Source organism: Rutilus rutilus (assembly GCF_951802725.1).
Source record: "Rutilus rutilus genome assembly, chromosome: 14".
NCBI lineage: Eukaryota > Metazoa > Chordata > Actinopteri > Cypriniformes > Leuciscidae > Rutilus > Rutilus rutilus.
Window position 1 is genome coordinate 28365316 of NC_140219.1, and position 15941 is coordinate 28381256.

General features: G+C 34.7%; 1 protein-coding gene across 2 annotated transcripts; it reads right to left on the bottom strand.

Annotated features, from left to right (window-relative positions):
• Positions 1-1624: 1624 nt before the first annotated feature.
• On the bottom strand, positions 1625-15927 carry rnf212 (ring finger protein 212). 2 transcript variants are annotated; one of them, XM_084431048.1, is made up of 13 exons: positions 15734-15927; positions 14864-14976; positions 14526-14587; positions 14375-14449; positions 14219-14275; positions 14086-14144; positions 13950-14009; positions 11436-11491; positions 11201-11270; positions 10822-10864; positions 10661-10715; positions 2354-2426; positions 1625-2252 (listed from the first exon to the last, which is right to left on the bottom strand). In XM_084431048.1, exons 2-13 carry the CDS (start codon positions 14970-14972, stop codon positions 2102-2104), a joined length of 870 nt encoding a protein of 289 aa, XP_084287174.1. In that variant the 5' UTR covers positions 14973-14976; positions 15734-15927; the 3' UTR covers positions 1625-2101. The 2 variants fall into 2 exon arrangements, with proteins under 2 accessions (XP_084287174.1, XP_084287175.1); XM_084431049.1 differs by having other exon boundaries at positions 14375-14444; positions 15734-15874.
• Between the last annotated feature and the right edge of the window lie 14 nt (positions 15928-15941).

Consider the following 15941-nt stretch of genomic DNA (forward strand, 5'->3'; position numbering starts at 1 on the left):
TTGAGAAAAGACAGTAACACGTAGAGACCTTCCGCACTGGTCGGATGCCGATTTTGGGCCAATCGAGCGCCAGCTTACAATTACATGAATTTATATGTATATTAATACTGGTAAATAAAACAAAACATTTACAAACATTATAAACTAGGCTATTTCCCCCTAACTCCACAACAAATTATTTAAATTTAACGGCATTCAGAACAGAACAAGAATGAAAAATAAGTACTGTAGCTATAAATTATATATTAAACTATAAAATAAAACACAACTTAGGCCATAGCAACATAGGCTACCTAATGGCTCACCTCTCTCATTCGGCAAGAATCCAAATAGCCTGTGTTTACGTATTTGCCATGTAACATTTGGTTGCTTAACTATTATTCATTATGTAAACAAGGCTTTGTATTTCACTAGTGTTTCAACATCCACATAAAACTGCATCCTTCACATATCCTGCAAAAATGTGTTTGGTTGAGCACTGGGCTCAACCATGGTCTGGATTTTACAGCAGACCATTTTGAGCAGTGTAACTTTTATGTTTGGTTGACTACACTTGGTTGATGACGAATAGCTGAAATGTCAAGTTAGCAATGCTAGAACTGATATGTTGTGTGTGTGGCACTGAGTGAGGCACTGACAAAAAAAAACATTAATATAATAAATATTATAATATCAAAAACTTTACATTTTTCTATTATTAATAAACAAAAACTTTCACTAGTGTACATGTAACATGAATGACGCCTCAGTCGGTTAGTTGAGAAAACGTTGTGTGTTTTTGTAAGGGTTATTAACTTACGATTTTTGACTCTTGGATAATAAAACATCTAACACTGAAGACAGGAGTCTTATGGACCAGGGGCTGTATTACAGAGAAAAAAAAAGCTAACTCAGAATCCTATTCTATCTGTTTAGTAACCATGGTTAATTCACAAAAAAAATTGAACATTTTCCGAATCTTGGTAACACTGTAATAACTGCATGCTATGAATCATTGGTTAAGCATTAGTAAATAGTTAATTCATAATTTATAAAGCATTAATCGACATATAAATACAGCTATAAATGCTTTATTCTTTATTTATAAGCATATCTATAATGTGTTTAATATTTGTATTTTCATACTTCATTAATGATCACTTTATCATTTCTAATCATGAATTATACAGTAGGAATACATGTTAATAAAGCATTTATTAATACACTGAGTATCTATTACTATATGTCTAAATAATATGTATTAATGTACATTTAAATAGTTTGATCATTTACTTACACTTTCTAAATCAACTTCCTAAATAACTGGTTTGTAAGTAATGTAATAATTTAGAATTGATAAATTGATCATTAATAAAGTATGAAAATACAATTATTAAACACATTATTGATATTAATGAATCAAGTATTAACCATTTATAGCTGTATTTATAAACTGCCTATTAATGTCTATTAATGCTTTATAAATGATGAATTAACTATTTACTGATGCTTAACTAATGATTCATAGCATGCAGTTATTATAAAGTGATACCTGTTTGGATGAACCCAAGATTTGATTAGATGAATCTCACAACTTACCAAGATAATAAACAAGATACAAGAGAAAGACTCAAACAAACTCAAGCCACATTATCAGATGCATCAATTTAATCAATGTAAGCAAGGTTTGAACACCTCAGTACAATGTTATCAGTGTGAAATCAGAAGAGAATCAGAACAGAGAACATATTGGATGTGATTAACAGCACATGCTGCTGACACAATGCGAGTCATGTGCAAAATGGCATATTAAAATGCACAGTCACAAACCACTCAATGAGGGTCTGTGATTAATTGCTATGATACATAGGAACATTTATGGAAACAAGAGCACAGATGTTCATTGAGAAGCAGCATTAATGCACTGCGGCATCATAAGAGAGTCAGTTACAGGTCAGCGCTGCAGTGTGTTCATTGCTCTACTACAGGCCTGGATGTTGATTACATTAATAGGCCTGATGTCTTTTTCCTAAAAGTATCTGGTAAAAATAGCAGAGCTTTGTGACATACAATAATATTTTGAGATGTGATTAGCCGTATTGCTTTTGGACTGGATTGAATGTCAGAGAGGGGGTCCCAGAGAGGACACAGAACCGTATTTGTAGGCTGAGGGCAGTTTGAACACAGGCGTTTCCCATGATGACTCTCTGCGGTAGGCCATATTATGGGATGGACTCATCGCAGGCTCCCGTAGACCACTGGAGAATTCCCTACTGCAAGAGATACTTCTCGTATTACTCCGGGCGTAAATGCTAAGATACAATAGTTTTCCAAGATACAAGACAGTAGAGTCATTCTTTAGTGGAAGAAATACCTGACAGTGGCACTGAATGGCGCTGAATGGCTTCCCATAGAGCTCTGACTTGATGGTCTGTGAGGAACTGAACCTAAAAGGAGGAGACCATTCATTACAGAACAAAGTATACAGCTAGATCATATAAATGGATTGTTGATATCATTGTGAAATGAGTGCTGCTTCTGAGATCTCAGAAGTACTATCCACTCTTCTCAGAGTCAAAAAATAAAATAAAATAAAATAAAAAGGTGGCTGATATATTTGCCCAAAAACTGGGAAAACTGACAAAAACCAAAAGCTTTTGAATGTAATTCTGTTAATCTGTATGATACATTATTTTATATTAATACATTATAGCATTTCACTAACTGGATTAGGGGTGTAAGAAAATAGATACATATGAATATTGCGATATTATGTTTGGCGATAATGTACTGATTCTTAAAAACACTATTGATATTTATTTATTAGTTTACATCCAAGATTCGTGTCAGTGGCTTTGTGTTCTGTTTAAACCCAACCGCTAGATGGCAGTGTTATTTCAGAACGTAAACTGTGATGCAGAGAAGTGCAAAGGTGCATCACTAGCTTTAGCATTAGCAAACCCAGCTAACAAGACGATAGAAATATAGCAGCTCCCGCCACGGTGTTCAGAGCTTAAATGTGGACTCATTTTGACTAAAGAAACCACTAAGGAGATCGACAAGAGTTATGTTGTTTGACAAGAGTCATACTGTATTATGCATGTTATTCCAGGCCAGTAGTTGGTGGTGTCACTTCGTAAAGAAAAACTATGTGGCTATAGACTGAACACGCATGACGTCACCGTTTTCACAAATTTGCGTTTTTGTAGTTTACGAGGAGACTATAATGGTATCGTTTTCAAAGACTTGCACTTTGAAACCTCTTTTCAAAATGTTTTCAGGCCCCCAAAACGCTTTTATGGCCAAAACGCATAAAAAGTGAACAATATGTATTGTGGATAGTGCCTGTAAGAGCCTTAATTGGAATAATTAAAATTCAACACTAAAGGCATATATATTTGAGTAAATATTTAATTTAGTTTAGGTTTATGTTATGTATGTACATTCGCTGAGCACCCCTCTGTTTATGTTGCTCTGTTTTAGTATTGGACTGTCTTTAGCGCTTTTAAGAATTGGCGTTCCCTTTAAACTTCCTTTAAGAACGAAAGAAAGACGGAGCAACAGTTTTTGACAAGGGTCTATTTATTGTTTATATTTTGTTTGAGCAAGTACATTCAGTAAACAAATTAAACCTGAACGAAAACCAGTCAATTCTCTTTGTCCAAAATAATTACGAAGGATTATTGCTACTACAGTGACAATATGTATTGTGTACAGTTCACCCAAAATGAAAATTACATTGTGAGAATTTTTTCATTTTTTTTCATTTTTACATTTTCAGAGTTTTAGTGTCAGAACTACATTAAACTACTATATAATGTTAAATATAATGTATAATAATGCAATGGGGGAATATTTGTGGGTTCTGATAATGCCAAATGTCTTATCTTACCATTAGCGTGAGTTCAGTATCGTGATATGTATCGAATCTCCAATTGCTTACACAAATGTAAAATAATGCGATCATCAAACATTAAACAGCATAAAAAAGATCAAAACTGCCTAACGTTACCTAATGAAACCCCAGGAAGGGTTAACGACTGTGAAGCTTTGGATGGTGTTGATGGACTCGATTGACTCCATTTATGTTTTGATCATCGTTCTGAATCCAATCCGGACGTAGTCTTTGGCAAAACTGTCAAATCTCAGCTTTTTGTTTAAAATGTTGCTTTTTTTTTATTAAACTTACCCACATTAAGTATACTTAAAAAAATTAATTTGAAGTATACTTCTTTTTAGTAAGGGGTGTCATGAATTGATGATGTAAAACTCCGGATGAGTGCATGCGTGTTTTTAACGTGTTTTGAAATGAGTGAAAACTGAGATCCTAAGTGTGACATGGCTTACAGCGTGGCTCATGTTCATACAGTCAAACAAGAAACAGTCATAAAGGACTATTATAAATCGTACAGTGTGAACCCAGCATCAGTCAAAACAGGGTCGGCAATAAGAATACAAGACTGCCGTAATTATTACAGACTATTACAGACTAGTAGGCTATTATTTTTTTCCGACACAAAACCTAAAACTACTTTATTTAAAACAACACACTTTTAGTGTGACAGGCCAAATTAGAGATGACATTACCTTGAAATGATGCATCACTGTTGTTTCCTAGTTGTTGCCAATAGTACCTAATTTTAAAGAGGACCAAGAAAAAGCCTTGGTCTAATATATTATTTCAGAGTAAAATAAATGAGAGAGAAGGTAATGAAGCCTATTCTTTAATGAATTTCTCTAATTCATCTAAAAGGTCGGGTGAGGGTGATAAGCACATTGACATCTCTTGTAATAGTGCAAAAAAGCTGCTTGAACATTATTCAAGATACTAAAAATAATATATAGTCTAATTACATACAATAATGTACACTTATTAATGTGTTTATTCTTGTTGGCAGTTTTTTTTTTAATTATGATTAGTTGAATAAGCTGCATGTAGGATTCAACTATGTGACTGTGACACTGTTTCTGCGACAATTCTCTGACGAACGAGTGAGCGATTTCAGACACAGAGTCAACGAGAGTCAATTCCTGTGCTGGAGTCAACTTCGACACTAGGGCGTGTGTTTTAGCCTATTAATTATCAAAAAAAAATCTATTGTTACCTATTAATGAATTAAATATCAAATGAAACCGCAATAATTATACAGTGGTGAGATCATGGCTAGTTTATTTTTTATCTTTAATTCAGTTTTTATTTCTTTTTTATTTCCAGTACAGTTTTCTCTATATTACTGTTAGTTTTAGTTGGTTTCAGAATTTTCTAGCATTTTGTTTTATTTTAGTTTGACTATTTTTGGGCTGCCAAAATGTACAAAAAACTATTTAAAAATGTTTTCATGGCATTGAATTTCTCAGTAGTCTAGTATTATTGCTATCTTGGGGCATTTTCAAGTTTAATGCAGGCTGAATGTAATGGTTTTAGGTTTTATAATTTATCAATGTATCAAAAACTAAAATTAATTTGTTGCCATTTTTATTTTATTTTATTTTATTTTAGCTAGTAGCGAATTGTAGAAATAATATTAGAAGTAGTAGTTCTTTTAAAATGTAAATTTCCAACAAGGTTTACATGTTACATGTTGCTCTGAGAATGTTATTTACTTGTCTGTGTCATAAAAAAATATGTAGGTAAAACTATTAGACAAGACAGAACACGAATGATTGAACATATGAGTGCTGTGGGAAGAAATAAAGAAATTATTACACTGCACTGTGGAATACTTCCACTGTTATGCTGACGATACTCAGCTCTATATTTCTTCAAAACCTAACGAAACTTACCAATTCATAAAATTAACGGAATGCATAGCTGATATAAAAAATTGGATGACTAGTAATTTCCTACTTCTAAATTCTGAAAAAACAGAGATTCTAATTATTGGACAAAAAACTTCCTCACGTAATAACCTAGAATACTGTCTAACACTTGATGGCTGCTCTGTCAAGTCTTCGTCGTCGGTTAGGAACCTGGGTGTGCTCTTTGATACCAATCTTTCATTTGAAAGTCACGTGTCTAGTATCTGTAAAACTGCATTTTTACGCCATATGCTCTCATTGACAAATGCAGAAAAATGTATTAATGCGTTCATGACATCAAGGCTAGATTATAGTAATGCTCTACTGGGTGGTTGCCATGCACGCTTAATAAACAAACTACAGCTGGTTCAAAACGCAGCAGCTTGAGTTCTTACCAGAACCAGGAAGTATGACCATATTAGCCCAGTTCTGTCAAAACTGCATTGGCTCCCTATTAAACATCACATAAATTTACAAATATTGCTGATTACTTACAAAGCACTAAATGGTTTAGCTCCACAGTACTTGAGTGAGCTCTTAACGCATTATAGTCCTTCACGTCTATTGCGATCTCAAAATTCCGGCCAGTTGATAATACCTAGAATATCAAAATCGACCGCTTATGGTAGATCCTTTTCCTATTTAGCACCAAAACTTTGGAACAGTCTTCCTACCATTGTCCGGGAAGCAGACACACTATGTCAGTTCAAAGCTAGATTAAAGACACATCTTTTTGACCTAGAATTCACATAATACATTATAGACTTCTATAATTCAATGTTAGGCTGCATAGATTAGCGGAATGCATAGGAAAGACAAGCGGATTAGCGGAATGCAATTTATAAGGAAAGACAAGTATTTTGTTTAGGCTTGGCTTGTAGGGAATTCCAAACCTGCGTATATTCTAACGCACATAACTATAGAACCCATTCTAAATGCGCATGTGAACGCCATCAGCGTTTCTCACAGGTTCGCGTTTAAAGTCTGTGTAGAGAGAATGGTGTCATCTTAGCGGCCCCTAATTTAATAACAAATGATCATTGCGACGGAACCAAATCAATTAAAACTAACTTTAGATGGAAATAACTTAACTCTGCTGTAAAGCCGAAACAATCTCTGTTACCTTAAATTATACGCTTATCTCTGTGAAGCTGCTTTGAGACAATCTACATTGTTAAAAGCGCTATATAAATGAAGATGACTTGACTTGACTTGACTAGATTAGGTCAGCCGGAACCGGGAACACTTCCCATAAATCCTGATGTCAAGTCAAGTCAAGTCAAGTATATTTGTATAGCGCTTTTCACAATACAGATTGTATCAAAGCAGCTTCACAGTATTAAATTAAAATAATACAACAAGGTTTGTTTCTAGTGGAATTTATTGATTGATAAAATTAAATATCCCCAAAATATCCCCAACTGAGCAAGCCAAAGGCAACAGTGGCAAGGACCCGAAAAACTCCATCAAGTGACCTAATGGTGACCTAAAACTCCATCAGGTGACCTAATGGAGAAAAAAAAAAAAACTTGGGAGAACCCAGGCTCAGTCGGGGGCCAGTTCTCCTCTGGCGTTTATGAACTAAAGACAGGATTTAACTGTAAGATTAAAAATATGATATGAATGCCTGGCTGAAGAGATGCGTCTTTAATCTAGTTTTAAACTGGGAGAGCGAGTCTGAGCAACGAACAGTATCAGGAAGGCTATTCCAGAGTTTTGGAGCTAAATGTGAAAATGCTCTCCCTCCTTTGGTGGATCTGGATATCCTAGGTATAACCAAAAGCCTCGAATTTAATGATCTTAAAGAGCGCGATGGATTATAGGGCGATAGAAGATCCGTTAAATAGACTGGAGCTAGGCCGTTTAGGGCTTTCTAAGTCAGTAGCAATACCTTGTAATTAATACGGGACTTTATAGGTAACCAATGTAGTGATGTTAAAATCGGTGTTATATGATCATATTTTCTTGATCTAGTAAGAACTCTACTAACTGTAGCTTGTTTATTGAGGATGCAGGACAACCAGCTAATAAAGCATTACAGTAATCTAGTCTCGAGGTCATGAATGCATGAACTAACTTTTCTGCATCAGAAACTGATAGCATATTACGTAGCTTAGCAATGTTTCTAAGGTGGAAAAAGGCTGTTTTTGTAACATATGAAATATGATTTTCAAAAGACAGGTTGCAATCTAGTATAACACCCAGGTCTTTTACTGTAGAGGATAAAGTAACAGGACATCAATTTAATACTGTGAAGCTGCTTTGATACAATCTGTATTGTGAAAAGCGCTATACAAATATACAAAAAAAAAAAAAAAAAAAGACATCCTACTATGTTAAGGTTGTATTGTGAGAGGTTTTGTGGGCCGTTTTTTGAACCAATAAGTAGTACCTCTGTCTTGTCTGTATTTAATAAAAGAAAATTACGCGTCATCCAATCTTTTATATCTTTAACACACTCTGTCAATTTGGATAATTTAGCGTTTTCATCCGGCCGTGATGAAATATAGTGTCATCAGCATAACAATGGAAACTAATTCCATGTTTCCTTATAATATCTCCAAGTGGCAGCATATATATTGAGAATAATAGAGGGCCTAACACAGATCCCTGCGGCACTCCATAGTTTACTGAAGTTATGATCGATTTTTCTCCATTTAAATGGAGAAATGACAAAATGGTAGCGGTCAGATAAGTATGACCTGAACCAGCTTAATGCTTGTCCTTGAACACCAGTATAATTTTGTAGTCGATCTAAGAGTATTGTGTGATTTATAGTATCGAAAGCAGCACTAAGATCAAGTAAAACTAATATTGAGATACAGCCTTGGTCAGAAGCTAAAAGTAAATAATTTGTGATTTTAACGAGCGCAGTTTCAGTGCTATGGTGTGGCCTGAATCCTGACTGAAACTTTTCATAGATGTCATTTTCTTGCAAGAAAGAGCCCAGTTGAGCGGACAAATTTTTTTCTAATATTTTAGACATAAATGGAAGATTTGAAATGGGTCTATAATTTGCTAGGTTATTATGATCTAATTGTGGTTTCTTAATGAGTGGTTTTATAACTGCAATTTAAATGTTCTTGGAACATGACCTAAAGATAAAGATGAGTTAATAATATTGAGGAGAGGCTCTTCCACTATAGGTAACACTTCTTTCAGTAGTTTAGTTGGTATAGGATCTAATAAACATGTTGTTGTTTTAGATAAAGTGATAAGTTTATTTAACTCTTTTTGTTCTATAGTTGTAAAGCAGTGTAATTGTTCTTGTGGGGTGTTAATTGAACCCCCTCGTACTCGTTACATCATAAGAAGAATGGCATCTACGCTAATTTTAGTGTCTTTGTTTATCCCGAGGTTTTCCCGCAGCCTGCCGGATCCAGGCCGTATCCAGATCTGACGAAGGACCTTCGCCTGGACCCGATGACAACGCAGTGCTGAAGTGCCAACTAGTCTCTCCCTATGGAGGATCCCTTTACTACTCCAGATAAAGCGTTGTCGGGAAAATTCGTTTCGCGTACCTACCCCGAAGTGACAAAATAAAATTTTGTATCAAAATTTATAAGGAAAGACCAGTACTTTGTTCAGGCTTGGTTTGTAGGGAATTACAAACCTGCGCACATATATTCAAACGCACATAACTATAGGACCAATTCTTAATGCGCATGTGAACGCCATCAGCGTTCGTGTTTAAAGTCTGTGTAGAGAGAATGGTGTCGTCTTAGCGGCCCCTAATTTAATAACAAATGATCGTTGCGATGGAAGCGAATCAATGGAAGCGAATCAATCAAAACTAACTTTAGCTGGAAAATAACTTTATTAAAGAACCGCTATAAAGCCAAAACAATCTCTGTTACCTTAAATTATACGCTTATCTCTGTAAAGCTGCTTTGAAACAACCTACATTGTTAAAAGCGCTATATAAATGAAGAACACTTGACTTGACTTGATTGAATACTTGGTTTCTTTCTCTCTTTTGTTGGATTTATTCCTTGTAAATACGAAAATCACGTTATGATATTTTTTTGTTGTTGTTTTTAGATAATGTTGCATTATATTCTTGTTGATTATGAAAAAAACTTTGTATTATTATTTTGTTTAATTATAAAATAAGAAATCCATTGAAGAAACCTACATATCCATATATCTATTTATTTATATTTCATTTGTATAATTTCTACATAATTTTAGTAAAAACTTTTGTAATTGTTTAAAATTTGTATGCAGTCTGATATACATATGAATGTTACTGCGCATTGTTTTTTATGCTATTGAGGTATATGTATTTTTTATCAACTTTGAGTTTATTGGATGTAATATGGTAATTAAAAAAAAAATATATATAAATGGAATCAGGTGTGCTATTGTCTGTTACAACACTGATGACGACACCGTTTTGTCTTTGCATTTGGCCTCTAAATAAATAATTTTTTGTCTACTATTAGAATCTACTATTATGTGTGCGAACTCCTCTCCTTGTTGAACTTTAATATGTTTTTTGAGGTTACGCAACAAAGTTTAGTTTTTTTTTTTTTTACCAATGTTTTCAGTATTCTATGGCTTTTTGGCTGTTTTTGACTTTTAGCTAGTTTTGTAATGATGCAAATATATTTATTTATATTCTTTATTTATATTTATATTTAGTTATAAATATTTTTAGTTTAGTTAGTGATTTTTAATTAATTAGCAAAAACTTTTTGTTAGAATGGTTAAAATGTATATATAGTAAAAAAAGGTTGGTTATTGCATTGACCTCAACAAGCTGTTGATTATCGGTTACTGGCCCAGAATCAGTGCATCTTTAACATATGCAAACCCTGTCCAGGCGATCCAAAACCAAAAAACAGTGCTGAAAACAGCACAATCTACAGTGCTGACAAACCTATGCGGCAGTTCTGCGGTGAGCTTCTGAGACAAATCCTACTCAAGGCATCTGTCTAGATGGAGAAACAGAAATATAGGATTGCAAAGTCACAACAGAGTTTTATATACTCTACAGAAAACCACTCAAGTCAAGTATACAGAAAAATAGGGTAAGTTTACTTTGTGAGAGAGCCCCCTGCTGTCGATTTCTATGCTATCAGCTCTAAGAAAGAAAAAACAAACTAATGTTAAAATCACAAGCAAGACTTTCAGTGATTAAAGCACAGAATATCCTGAAAAAACACACATGACTATTTCATGGATGTTCGCACTGGATGTTGATGATTTTTCAAAGAAACCATCAAACACAGACAGCTGGAATTTAATTAAAATCAGGTTTACATTTCTCTGCCATGTCAGTTTTGTACTGTTGATTATGAAACAGTTTAATGTTAATAAATCAAATATAAAAATAAAGAATTATGAAACTATGTGAAATGAGAAACAAAAGAACGTAGTTTAAACCTTCCCCAGAGATCTGAACTGATCAAATACTCACAGGCTAGCAGAGGATAAGGATCGTGATATTAAGAGTGGAGAAGAACAGGGAACTTTTGTCACTGAAGAAGCTGAAATAAACAGAGAAACAGCTCTTTTGAAATGATATAACAACTCACAAAAACCACCTGATCTATTTCATAATTACCAGGGCTAAAATATCTTAAACTGTAACAGTTTGGACAATCTGTTCATCTTAAAGTTCTAAAGAGAGCTAAAAACAAGCTAGAATGCACCTTGTCTTTGACTTGCTGACTGTAGATCTCGGTTGGAATGTAATGCCAGTCTTGAACTGGAATGATTTCAATGACAAGTGATGTATTAATAAAGTACAATGTTTAAGGTGTTTTCTTCTTCAGCTCTTCTATTTCCACATCCAAGGATACATGCCATATTTACAGTGCATATAAATACTATTCACTGCCTCTGACGTTTTATGTTTCTTCATTGTTTTAAGTTGTAAAATATTTTCTAATGTATTTTATTCCTGTGATGCAAAGCTGAATTTTCAACAGCCAGTCTTCAGAATTTTCTCCAGTCTTCAGTGTAACATTAATATTTTTGTTTGGATAATAATATTAGAATAATATTGTTCGGATTTATTGATGAATAGAAAGTTTGGTAACATTTAAAAGGTAGGGTAGGCAATTTCGGAGAGGCTTTAAAAGCATGAGATCCTAGGGGTGGGTGATATGGAAAAAATATCATATCACAATTTTTTTCAGGAAAATCACGATTCACGCTTTTATCACGATTCTTTTTCATGTTGGTTTTACTATTTTGCAAGTGACTGAGCATTACAGCCTAACTAATGTCCCTATTTTATAGACTACATAGACTTCACTATATAAATTATACATTGATTCTCATTAAAGCTACAATTAAAGTTCTCAGTCAAAAGCATTGAGTGATTTTCTCATTGTGTTTTGTTGTTTAATTAATATTAAAGGGATAGTTCGCACAAAAATAATAAAAAATTGTCATAATTTACTCTGTCAAGTTGTTTTAAACCTGAATAAGTTTCTTTCAAGTCTTGTTCTTTTCTGTTAAAAAAATATATATATTTTGAAGAATGTGGGTAACCAAAGACTTGCTGGTCCCCACTGACTTCCATAGTATATTTTTTCTACTATGGAAATATTTTTTCTACTGTTTGGTTACCCACATTCTTCAAAATATCTTGAAATGAATACAGGTTTGGAACAACATTAGAGTGACAAAATTTTGGGGTGAACTATCCCCTTATGGACAAGCGGCAGCATGTTTAATATTAGGCGCTACTGTCACTTTAAGACCGGCACGCTACGCATCTCATATACACGCATATGAGACGCACCAGATTTTCTCTCAAATGTGTACTTTCACTTTAGACTTAACAAACTGTTTATGTAAACCTTGTGTGTATTTGACAGTATTAGCGCAATAGGACTCGAAAGATAACTTAGTCCAGTAACCAGGCGCTGTTTGACAGGCTTTAATTGCCTGTGCACTTCAGGTGTACACGCTCAAAAAAGCGCATGTTAGAACAGCACATCAGCACGCTTATTAAAAGTTTAACCGGCAAGGCATTAAAGCAAATGCAAATAATGAACTTTTGAGAATTGTAGTGTCCCGTGAGTGTAACGCTACCTCTGCGTTAATATGTGATGTGAATGTACGTCGCGTTGTACAGTATGTTGAGACGGAGACGCCAGAACTACAGCTGATAGAATGCAATGTATACGATACTACGATATTTCTTCAAAAGCAGTTGAACCAACCACGATCAAAAATCGTTATAGCGCACACCCCTATGAGATCCCACCCTCCCTTCAGAGCGCTGTCCAAAGCCACACCTCCTTCAAAACACATGAACGCGCACCGCTAAAGCAGAGTCTGCAAAGCGTCACGAGAGACGGCGTTAAATTGCCTCATGTCTAAAAAAAGCAAAAAGCACGTAACATTACAAAAATAATGAACGTAAACAACTTACAGAGCTCTGACTTCCGCCATTGATAGTGTTGCCATAGAAGCGCATACACCCGAGTCTGAGGACGTCAACAGCTCCAGGGGTTGCCGTCACGGGTTGCCATCTCGTAATTATGGTTATGACATGCTGTGAACGCAGCATAAACTTGTTGTTGTTTGATCAGGAGGAACTGTAAAACGTGGCTGCTGTTTGTTTGTGGAGCTCGGTGACTCTTCATAGCCTTACGGAATGAGCTGATGACGTGTGATGTTTGCACGAGTGCGCAGAGGTATGGGAATACATATGTTGACAGGCAGGTAGGACATGATCCTATGCGTTTAATATTCTATCTATTTTACCGAATGCAATGATTGGATGAATTTTTTTTGGTGCTGAGTCTTCCACAGAAGATATGTGCATTTTGTAATATTTAGACCACTTCTATTATTGATTTATTGAGAATTTAAGTTGGATTTTAGTTAAGAAGTTGACTTGACATAGGCTGTCCAACTGAGATTGAGCAGTTCTGCCAAGAGGACTGGAGAAAATTGCACTGGACAGATGTGCAAAGCAGTATCCATATACACTCAAGACTGGAGCTGTCTAAGGTGCATCAAAAACAAAAATGTGTTGTATTTATGTGTGCAATATTTTTGGATCAATAGGTTTTCTTATTTCGATATTAAAGAATATTTTAAATTCTTTGTGGTTTAATGTTGTAAAACACAAAGATATATATTAGGTGAATACTATTTATAGGCCCTGTATTCAACTATCTATTGAGAGATTCATGTAGAAATACCTTTGATTTTGAACAGTCATCTCTAATTTTGATATGTAGGTATTCTGTTCTGAAATTTTCCTGCTCAAAATAGAAACCAAGATTAAGGCAAAAATGCAAAAAGAAATTGCTGTACTAATGCAATACTCGTCCTTACTTTGACATCTTCTGCATCTCTTGTTGCATTTTCAGTTCATTCTCCTTCATTCTCTCAATCTGTGCTTAGAGTGTTGTGTGACATTAATTTGATTCAGTACAAATAAGTCATGTTAAGGGCAGGATTCTCTCACCTTCTGCTGATAGTGGGCCAGGAATCGCTTCTGGTGTCTGGCCTGGAATTGTAAGACCTACAAAGCATAATAATGTCAAAGCATGTCTTTATAAGTGCTACTGCTGCATGATTGATTAACATATCTACAATCTACTAATTTTATGTACATGATCACCTTGCTTATATCTGAGAAGTACTTGACTGCAACTGCATTGATATCCGAGAAAAGCTCCTGAACCTCTGAGCTGCTCTATGAAAACAATAGGCAGATTAGGGATAGTTCATTAATATTAATCTCTACGATATAAAAATCTATTGCATCTTACCTTATCAGACAGTGGAGAGATTTGACACTTTGCTTTGCAAATGAGACACACACCTTGATTTCCTTAGGGGGAAAAAAACACAGACTGCTCTTAGTACTATATTATTTCCAGCAGAGGGCAGCATATTCACATATTTAATACATAAATCTCACTAACAAAACATTCATACTGAAATTTTACTACTGCAATTCAATACAGAATAGGTAGATAATTTTACTAGGAATATCATCATAATTATAGGAATAGTTATAACTCACATCCAGTGTTATACATGCTTAGAGCAACTACAGTTATATATAAAAGCAGCACCGATATACCATGTATAAATCTGAACATACCTCTCTGAAAGCAAACATTACAGATGATGTGGCCACAGTTTGTGACAGCCAGCTGACGCTCAGGACCAGGGGACATGAAGCACGAGTTACAACAGATCCAGTGAGACATTATTCTGTTTGAGTACAACAACATCATTACGGCTGTTTGCTTAAACCTCTAAAAGTGAGATTATAGAGAACACAGACTGAAGGCCAGTCCATTCATGCCCAAAACTGCTGTTTAACTAAAATGACAAAAATGTTGTATGCACCTGTTAATGAAATTATGAAACATCATTTCCACCACATAAGAAAAAGAAAAAGGTCATAACCCTGGTTTCACAGACAAGGCTTGATTAAGCCAGGACAGAAGAGCTGTCTTAGTTAAATTAGGACATTTAAGTAGCTTATATAAACATGCCATAAACAAACAAACAAACATAACTAGCCTGCATCTTGAGACAAAACAATGGAAAGGACATATTTTAAGATATGTCTTTGCAAGTTGCTTTCAGTTAAGGCTGCTCAATAATGAATTTTAGTCTGAGACTAGGCTTAGGCCTTATCTAAGAACCATTAATTCAAATTAAGCCAGTTCATAGCACTGTGTTCACAGTCACTTACAAACAGTGTTCTCTTTTTGTCAGAAAGGAATTATTGACTGAAAAATATGAACAAGACGAATTGATTAAATGTAAGTTACAATAAATGGGCGTTAAAATAAAGGTTACATTAACCCAATAAGCAGGCAGATGTTTAGCGTTTGAGCTAAATAAACAAATATTGTATAAGTTAACGTTACAATTCCACTGAGGACTTCACGAAAGTTCGCTAACGTTAGTGCTGAGGACACTAAATCTCAAAAAGTAAAAACAACAACAAAACACATACCTCGATACCTGTATCTTCCTTTACGCGCTATCCAGATGATTATTATCAGTGGTGTGTATGCTAAAATGTGGGTTTGCTAGTTTATCTAACAAATTAACTTAGCAGATTTAGCAATGCTTATTGGAACGATGACGTCACCGCACGGAAATCGCGCACTCCTCTCAAATATGACCATGGCGACCGTAGTTTCCGGCAAATACTACGGCTA

Bases quoted from the DNA above. Each gene is read 5' to 3' on its own strand.
- rnf212 (XM_084431048.1), bottom strand. From the start codon at position 14,972: ATGTCTCACTGGATCTGTTGTAACTCGTGCTTCATGTCCCCTGGTCCT. The intron at 14,588-14,863 runs GTATGTTCAGAT...TTTCCCCCTAAG, and splicing joins TAATGTTTGCTTTCAGAGAG to GAAATCAAGGTGTGTGTCTC. The intron at 14,276-14,374 runs GTGATCATGTAC...TATGCTTTGTAG, and splicing joins ACTTCTCAGATATAAGCAAG to GTCTTACAATTCCAGGCCAG.